At 45.6% G+C, this 9646-nt stretch overlaps 1 protein-coding gene across 1 annotated transcript; it reads left to right on the top strand.

Annotated features, from left to right (window-relative positions):
- Positions 1-343: 343 nt before the first annotated feature.
- Positions 344-7291, top strand: LOC103776958 (uncharacterized protein C1orf222-like; the record flags this gene model as incomplete). Its single annotated transcript, XM_008944488.1, has 10 exons — positions 344-462; positions 635-690; positions 1414-1533; positions 1816-1968; positions 2801-2930; positions 3450-3604; positions 4593-4731; positions 5287-5411; positions 5875-6009; positions 7115-7291. Coding segments are annotated over 10 exons (1309 nt in total), but the record flags the coding sequence as incomplete, so codon positions are not given.
- Positions 7292-9646: the final 2355 nt, after the last annotated feature.

Genomic DNA, 9646 nt, shown 5'->3' with positions numbered 1-9646 from the left:
TCTCTCTAGCCCTTACAACACCCTGTATTTGGAGCTGCACTGTCCAGCTGTGGCACCATCAATTGTGGTCAGTTCTGATCATGGAAGAAACACGGTCAGCTTTGGGGATGTTGCAGTAGGTATGAAATTTGCATTCAAATTTTCAGGGTTTTTTTCTGTCCTTAATTTCTTCTGAGCATAGTTTTGCGTTTTCTTTTACATTTTTCAGTTGATTTTCAACAGTCGTTTTAGAAATTACCCCTGTAATAGGTCCTTAGGCTCCTGAGGCATGTAAAACAAGCAGAATTAATCCCAGCCCGTGGAATCAGGTGCTTTACAAGTGAGTGCCCAAATCTGAAAGCAGTCTCTCTAGCCCTTACAACACCCTGTACTTGGAGCTGCACTGTCCATCTGTGGCACCATCAATTTTGGTCACTTCAGATAATGGCAGAAACACAGTCAGCTTTGGGGGTGTTGCAGTAGGTATGAAATTTGCATTCAAATTTTGAGTTTGTTTTCTTTGGTCAGCTCTGGCTAGTGTATGGCTGTAGAGCTGGAATGAATGTTTGGCTCGGGTGGCAGCATGGGAGGGAAGGAGGAACAGCACTGCATGAGTGAGCACCATCACTTTTTGAAATGTTTTCCTCCCTGTCAGGTCACAGGATGAATAAGCAAATTACAATAGAAAATATCTCCCCAGAGAAGCTGGAAGTATCCTTGTCTGGAACTTGTAAGTTAATCTGCTGTTCAGCTTGGGTTTAATTTCCCCTGTATCTGTAGGAGGAGCTGTTTGACACTACAGCAGGTAGGAGGGAGCAGATTGCAGACTCAATCCACATCTTCCAGAGTGAGGCAGGAGGTGATGTGGGAATATACTGGATGAGCCTAGGTGACCTACTGGAATGCTAATTCCATTCCATCCTTTTAACTGGAAATAACTCTGCACAGAGCCAAACCTGAGAAGCACTTGACCACTTTCCAGAGAGTCTAAGGTTCTGATGGCAAAGCTGGTTTCAGTGCAGCGTGGCATACGTGTGGAACAGAACCAACAGCTCAGCTTTGACACAGTGCTTCTCTGGAGAGCTTGGAAGAAGAGGCTGCTACACTGGCCTGACTGGGCTAAGCTGTGGAGGATAATGGAGGAGATGGCATGTCCCAGATCTTGGGGTGTTAATCACCCATTCCAGCCAAAATCTGAAAATGGAGTTCCATGGAGTTCTTATTAACTGGAAAAGGATCTTGCAGCTGTTTGAACTGGGGGGAGATGATTGGATTAGTTATTCTTCTCTCTGAGTTAGTTACTGATCTCTGAAAAAGCTTATAGATGGTTAGTTTATACATCTTTGGTCTGAGCAATGCTTAGAATGTGTTCTTACATCTTTTTCCCCCACCTTTGTTTATAAAAGTTTTTTTCCTTGAGTTGCACTGCTTTAGCTAAGATTCTCAGTTCTGCATCCCAATGGCCCCTTCCTGTTGGTCAGACCAGTTGGAATGCTTGAGCCTGGTGAAAGTAAACCCCTCAGCATCTCTTTTTGTCCAAATGAGAATAAACAGGTGAGTAACAATTACAGCAGAAATGGGGAAAAGGAGGAGAGGTGGAGACATGTAATGGCTGTGTAATATACACACATTACTGACAGGATGAGGCTGTAGAATAGTCATAATAATAAAAACCTTGTTGTCTGTGCAAAGCCTCTCCCAACATTTGCATCTTTGCCTGTGCACTAAATCCAGATGTTCCTTAGTAATGGCCCATTTGTGGGAGGGGGGGCCAGTTGGAGGGCTGAGGGATGTTTTCCTGCAGCAAGTGGGCTAACACAGACATCCTCCTGGCAGTTTTTTGAAATGTTGGACATCCAGACAGCAAAAACCAATCTAAGCCTAAGTCTCATGGGTCACGGGGTGATGCCATCAACTGTTTGCTCTGTGGAAGACATACTCGACATGGGATATGTCCTGGCTGGAGAGAAGGTGACTTCCACATTCAAGGTAAATCCCTCTGTGCTGAACCAGAAATGCACAGCAGCAGTTTGTGTCTGGAGATAGAGGAGTTCTGTAGTTCCTAGCCTGGTGGAATGTAAGGCTGAGTGGCAAACTGTAGACAAAGGAACATAGCTCTGAAAGGAGGTCTGGCAGAGTGATTCGGAGCTGCTGCAAGCCAAAGGTGAAAAGCTGCATAGGGAGGAGCTTGTTAGGAGGATCTTCTGTCCTGCCTGCAGCCCACGCAAAGAAATAGAGATCCAGTACCTTCTGTGAAGAGAAATGGTCTGTGTGATCTTTGCCATAGAGGGATGTGCAGTCAGAAATGGCTTTGCTTTTACCAGCGTGAGAATTACTTGCCCTCTTTCTCTCTTCTGTCTGTTGCTGCTCTCACCAGTGGGGCTGCTCTGTGTCCACACGAGGCAGTGGCAGAGGTACATGGGTGAACTGCAAAACTGGTCCTGCAAAGAGCACGTGAGGGTCTGCTGGGGTACAGTCCGGGGGGGTCCAGCCAACTTACTCATTCATACACCACAAATTCCCACAGACCCAAACAGGCCAAGATCTATACAAAATTTTTCTGCTCTCAAATTTTGACTAGATATGTTAATAACTAAAATATTCCTTGCTGCAAGACTCATAGAAGGAGCCTGGTCCCTGTTGCTGGGGGAGGGTGCTGGTGTGACACGTTACGGGCAGCAGTGACATGTGCTGTCACTGGCATCAGGGTACACAGGGCTGCAGAAATGCAGCAAAATCAATCCAGCCAGCTATGGATCCTACAGGCTTGAGAATCAATTTTTTTTAATGAAAATGCTGTTGTGTGAATGAATGTCATCAGGTACAGAACACTTCCACGCTGAGCCTGAGGTTCTCCATCCAGCTGGACTCTCTGTCAGCAGTGTGGGACACAGGCCAGCAGAGGCTGCCCTCCTTCGTTGTGTCCTCTGCCCAACGGACTGAGATTGTTGGTAAACTTCTCTTTTTCTTTTGTTGAAGGCTGAAGTATAAAGCAGTATTGCTTTGTCCTGTTAGATGTACACAACTGTCAAAACCTGGGGTACCACATCACTGAAATTAAAGACATCATTTTGTTTGCCCAGCAGGAACTGTACTAATTCTTTCAATATGGGTAGCTGTAAACTTATGCAGCCTGAGCAAATATCCACATATAAGGAGATACTAGAGCTTGAATCTACATAAACCCACACAGTAATTGCACACTAAAGGCTGTATTTAGGGGTGTACAATCTCTGTAAAAACACACCAAACTATAGGAAGGTTTGGGGATCCCTCTTCAGTTCCTCTAGAGTTGAAGCTATTGTAGATGGATTTAGCTGGTATTTCCAACACCCTGTTTTGCTGCAAATCCATTTGTCAAGTCTTATTTATCTGCTGTCCCAACCAAAATTAAATGGGTTTAAAATATATGATGAAGTAAAATGTAGTGGTCCTCCTTTCTTATTTCTATCCTCTCTTTTATTTACCAGGAACACAGAACTACAATGGCTTAAGTGTTTTCAGCGTCTTGCCAATAGAAGGAGAAATTCTTGCTGGGAAGAGTCAGGATTTCATTGTTACTTTCAGTCCTGATCATGAAAGTCTGTACTATTCTGACCGCCTCAAGGTTGTGCTCTTTGGCAAGGTGAGACAGCTGAGATACCTGGATTATGAAATCAAAGCCTAAATATGTCCTACGGTGTTTTTTATCACTATGGGTCTTAGCAGGACTTTGAAATAGTACTTATCTGGTGGACAGCATCTGTAGGCAGAAATATGACCTCTATTATGTGAACTGAAGTAGGCAGGAGATGGCAGGTTCAGGGCTGACTTTTTTTTTCAGGTTTAAAATATTCAATTATTGATTCATAACAATGACTTGGGACTCAGTCCTGCTGCCTGCCTGGCTGCCCACACAGTGTGAGGGGCAGCAGTGGAGCCAGGGTGCTGCCAGGGTGCTGCCAGGGTGCTGGCAGGGTGCTGGGCACGGCTCCGAGGGCGCTCCGCTGGGTGGGGGCAGAGCTGCTCCTGCACAGTGCAGGCTGCCCGGGGCGCTGGGCACCAGCTCAGCACGAACAAGGGGTTCCCGTCTGCAGAGCAGCAGCTGAGCTGAGGTGGAGCCCAAGCCGGGGACACAGGCTGGCAGCATGGCAGGTGCCTCTCTGCCGTGTTCCGACAGGGACCGACCAAAAGTGAATGAAGAGTGCCAACCAATGACCGCCGGCAGGCACTGCAAGCAGACACCCGTAGTGGGAGTTACAGTTTCTCTCCTTGAAGGTTTTTTATCTCCAGATAAGTTTTGGAACTGCAGTTAATGTAAACTGGGGTAAGGTAAAGATGAATAGAAACGGGTCCTAATTCACAAACTTCAGTCGAGTTTGAGGGCAGAGGTTTTGCCTTTTAGTGGATTAAGTCTAAATAGTTTGTCCAATCCCCTCCTAAGGCACATTGCCAAAGAATGGAAGGTTGATAAAACAGAAGTGTCCGAGTGGACAAGGGGAAGATGCAGGATTCTTGCAGTACAGAGCCTCAGTGTTTATGTGGGCAGGTGGTGTAAGAATTTCTGTGCACCTGGGGCTGTTGTGTCCATATTCCAGCTGTACCTACATTTGAAGCATTCTTGCCTTCCACAGAAAACAGCCCATGTCATCCACCTAAAGGGTGCAGCAAGAGCTCATCCAATGTTTGTGGAAGGGGGAACTCCTCTGGATGTGCCCGTGGAGTCTTTGGCAGTAACATTACCTGTGTCAGCACAGGGAGCACTGAAAGGAGGTAACGTGCTGCCACCCACAGCTCATGCACAACAGGGAGGGGTAAGACCTGGGCATGTTCCTCATCCTTCAAGAAAAAGTAAATGAGAGAGAACTTTTCCAGAATCAGCACAAATAACCATTATGGTATAGGCTATATTGGTAACAAAACAAACAAACAAAAAAAGCAGGAAACTTTCTCTTAAGGAAAGATTTTCTCTTAAATTTTAATGCAGTTATATCTTAATGGTGATCTTCTATCTTTGCAACCTACCTTGCAAAAAATGATTATAACTTAGTACAACTATAAGATGTATTTGGTTTCTGCCACTTCTCTGACTCGTATTAAATGTTTATAAAATGATTTTTTATATATATATAAAAAAACCATCCTGGACTCTCTCAATTGTGCTGTTATGAAAGATATACGCTTTCAGGGGTTTGAGTTTATCATTCCTTAACTTCTTTGGACATGATCTGTCTTCAGAGACAGTATATATGTAATTTATGCTTTTAGCAAGCTGGTAATTGGTCAGATTTGACTTTCTCAAAGTTTACTTGTTTCATATTTGTTTAGAGCTACAAGAGCCAGTGAAATCCATTCTTCTGATTCTGGAGTACATCGAGGGAGAGGGTTCTCCAGTGCCAGCAACGACAGAACTGAAGGTTGGAGTCATAGACACACCTCAGTTTGCTAAGAAGGTAAAGAAAACAAAAAGTGCAGTTGTATGTCAGATGCTTTTGGGAACACTGGCAGTGCACAAATGGCTACTAGATCATTCTGTCAAAAATTCTGTCTATAAATTAAACGCACCTTTCAGGGTCTCTGATAAACTAAAAGCATCAGTGTTTGAAAACATTTTTTTTAGGGGCTAATATGAGGAATTAGCATTATTGTATTAAGTCAGCAACAAAATGAATTTAGCAGTTTGCTTCCCTAATTCTGAAATACAGAAGTCAGAGCACAGAACTGAGTTACAGGTCTGATCCTGTTACTTTAGCACAGCATTTTGTGACCACTTGACACAATGCACAGGATGGGTGCTGGGGGTTTCAAAGAGTGCAAGTGACAGGCCCCCGTGTGGGGTGCGGGCCAGGCGGGCTGTCCAGCCGGCCTGGTGTCCGGGCAGAGCTGCAGTGACGGGCCGTGGGGTGTCTCCCGCAGAAGGTGGAGTTCAGCCTGGAGGGGCTGCGGCTGCTGCAGCAGAAGGGCTTCGCCGTGGACTCGGCCCAGGGCACGGTGGAGCGCGGGCAGGTGAAGCACATCCGCGTCTCTTGGGTGCCACCTCCCGACCTCCCGGTAAGTTGCTGGTGCCGCCTCAGCTGCAGTGTGGCAGCTCTTGTCCCCGCCTGGCGGGAGCAGTGCAGGGGCTGAGCTGGGGGTGGCAGCGGTGCGGGCTGCCTTGGCACGCTGGGGTGAGGGGACACGTGTAGCTGGTGAGACTCTGAGACTCAGAGCCAGGAACAATGTGGGTGATTCGGAGGCTTGTACCTCACCAGGACTTCTGCTCATCTGTGTGATGAGGAGAACAAGCACTGGTCACTTGTGCCTTACAGAACTTGGAAACACTCCCTACAGGTCACTGCATTACAGAGCACCAGGCAGGTAAAACGCTGCTGCCCTGGCCTGAAAGATGGAGAGGAACCTGCAGAGGAAAGCTCACAGCCCTGGGGACAGAGCTGGGTTCACGTGGGTCTCTGCCACAGGGTGCACGTTTCTTGGGGCTGTGGGCTGCCTTTCCTTTGCTATGCTCCTGGAAGTCAGTGGAGCTGTTTTGGTTTTCCACTTCATGAACCCTGTTTCCCTGGCTGCTTCTGCCTTGTGTTTAGGGCCTGGGTATGAGGGTCAAACATCTCTACAGGGCTGTGGTTGCCCTGCTTGATTCATCTTTTTGGACATTCATGGAAATGGAAAGAATGTACTTCCCTGCTTTTTGTTGTGAGCATTGTGTGGGATAGCTTGTCCCAAAACTAAAAGCTTGTTGCTATCATGTGCAGAAAGAAGGCAGTGGAGCTCGTGGCATGATGTATCAGGTTGACGTTGTACCTCTTGGTAACCACTGGTTGTTACACAAGATTTAACAGTGACTGAGGGCTGAGAGGATCCATTTCCTCCCCAGCCCTCGCTGCTCTGTGGCTGCTGTGCCCAGTTGTCATGGCTGTGAGGTGGTGACGCTCTGTGGCACTCTGGAGATGGAATGCTTAGTCACTGCTACTTCACTCACTGCAGCAGGAGCACGGAGTGGAAATACAAGAGCCAAGACAGTGGGTAGAGAGACCATCTATAGCTGTAACTGGTACCTCTTACAACTGAGATGTAAAATACATAATACAGAACTTGATCAACTAATCTGGTCTATGTACAAAAAATAATAGGTTGGTTTTATGTGTGGATTTTTTTGTAGCCCAACGATCCTCTGATTGTGACAGCCATCCTGACCTTAAAAGGTGACATCAATGAATGCTACAGAATTCTCTTCACGGCAAAAGTTGTATCTGGATGTGCTCCCATTGAGGGAACCAAGCTAAACGGGAAGGAAGATGATGGCTTTATTACTTGGAAGTCACCAGATCTCTGTTAATCTCAAAAATCTTTCCATTTTTTGTTGTAAAGAGGGGAGCAGGGAAACAAGGAGAAAGGTCATGTGTAATGTTTCTGCTTTTTTCCCCAAAAAATTCTATGTAGACTTCAGTTCCACTAGTTTCATTGTCATAATCTTGTGGTAGAAGAAAGAATGAGAGCCCCAAGTAGATATGTCTGCTGCTGATGACAGTGTCTCCCAAAGGTGGGCGTGCCCTCAGGGGAAATATCTCTTTTACATCTGTATGGCTGAGTTTCAAACTATGTCTCTCTTTCCAATTTCAGATGCTTTTTAATGGATTTGGAAAATTCCTTGACTTTTTCCCTCTTTAGACCAGAATAAAGCTTCTTATTCAAGTTTCCAAATGGTTTGGACGGTCATTTTTACAATACACTGTGAAATGTTCCTGGTGACACATGGTGAAGGAGGAAATAGCCATTGTGCTGCTCACTGAATCGATGGATGTGGTTAGACACTCACTCCAGATAGAGGCTGTCCAGGAACTTTGTGTCTGTACATTTGCTTTCCTCTGAGTTCTGACTGAGAGTAGATTTCTGCCTGTTGCTGGGGTAGTCGGGGTGCCCTGCAGGTGTGACTTCTGTCAGGAAGAAGTGGCTAGGTCAGGGAAAAGCACAGAGGCACTACACTGTGCAGAACAAAGAGACCAGGAAGTTAGCAGACATCTAGAAGCATAGATGACCTTCTAGATCTCATATCACACTTTCTTGAATCCCAGTAAGTCTGTGGCCAAGTTCCCTGAGTGCCACTCCAGAGGTGTGTCACTGTGCAGCCCTGTGTGGCTGGTAAATCACTTAGTTAGGTTATGCAGTAGGAAAACAACAGACTATTTGTAACTATCCCTAAGGTAAAAGGTGTCAAGCTGGTTGGACTGCAGGAAAAAGCAAGAAAGCAAGAAATACATTAACTAGTTTCCCCCTCCTACAGAGGAAGCTTTTGTAACTGATGAAGAGAGGGGCTCCTTGTTCCATTATTTGATCCATTTAGATCTGTTCTCATTTGATAATGGATCGAGTGGCTGTGGAGTTACTTAACTCCACAGCAGATGCTGCAGCGATAGATAACCTGCCACCATGGGGGTGATGGGCTGGGGGGTGGCAGTGCCAGCCAGAGACAGCTCTGCCCTCAGAAGAGAGGCACAGCTGGGATGGTCAGGGTGAAGCTGAGGACAATGAAGTTTCTGTGCTGACTCCCTTACAGTCCTCACAGCCCTAAAAGCGAGATTAAATACCAAAAAAAGTTGCAAAAGGGAACAAAAATGATGGAGACAACAGACTGCTGGAAACAGTTCTCCTGTTAATCTAGACGACCAAGGTGAACTAAAGGTAAACACAAACTCTTGTGCTTTTGGATTGGATCTGATGCATTTCTAGTTTAATAGGAAAGCAATTCACATCTGGGTATGGTCCTTAAAGGCTGCATCATCTAGTTCCTTTCTAAAACAGAGAGGAAGGGCGAGTGTAAGTACCAGTGTCACACACATCTTATTAATACGTGTTCTGTTTATCCAGTGACTTCAGAGATTGCTTCACGCTTACAAATGCAGCTTTTCCTAAGTGAGCAATGGTCCAATGATCCTGAGCAGTCCTGCAGGAAAACAGTTCAGTCAATTTGCCACAGATATGTCAAAATGTCATTCTTTGAGTTCATCTTCCCTTTTCTCCAGCTGAAATCTTTATAATGCATTATAATTAGCTCCCCTCCTCTTCAGCTCAAGATATCTTTGTTGCTTATCCAGTCATGTATTGTGGTCACCCTGATTCTGATCATCTCTTACATGGACTAACTTCTTTTATTTTCTGTGTAACTGACCTCTGCCATAGGAGTGATTCAGAGGTGTCCAACCTCCAAGTCACCTTCCACTCGGAAGCAAAAGTAATCCTTGATTGTTCATAGGGTAGATGTCCACCTTTGGCACATTTTGTTCTCCCCTGGTGAGAGACTCTCCATCAACCTCGATGAGACCTCATCATCACTAGAGGTTTAGGATGATGATGTGCAAGGTAACCATAAAGCAACATGCAGATATTTTAATTGAATTTCTACATTTAAAAGGTTGGACACAGTTAAATTATTCAGGAGCAAACTGATCTTCAGAGAGCAGTCAGTACCTTTTCAGTCATGTTTCATGAGTCTCAACAAAACTGTTAGGGAAAATTACCTGCTTTTCAAAACCTTTGTTTCTAATATTTGTTATACCTAGTTTCTCATTCCTTCTTCACTTCTCCTTCAAAACCTGTCTGACCCGGCATAAGCACAAGGTGCTTGCTCGCCAGCTGGAGCCCTGGTGGGTTAAATTCCCTCAGGAAGAGCGCTGAGCCGCAGCCCCACCTCCGG

Source organism: Merops nubicus, unplaced genomic scaffold (genome assembly GCF_000691845.1).
Source record: "Merops nubicus isolate BGI_N331 unplaced genomic scaffold, ASM69184v1 scaffold29807, whole genome shotgun sequence".
Lineage (NCBI taxonomy): Eukaryota > Metazoa > Chordata > Aves > Coraciiformes > Meropidae > Merops > Merops nubicus.
The sequence above is the reverse complement of the archived record's forward strand: the minus strand, read 5'-3'. Positions and strand labels throughout refer to the sequence as shown.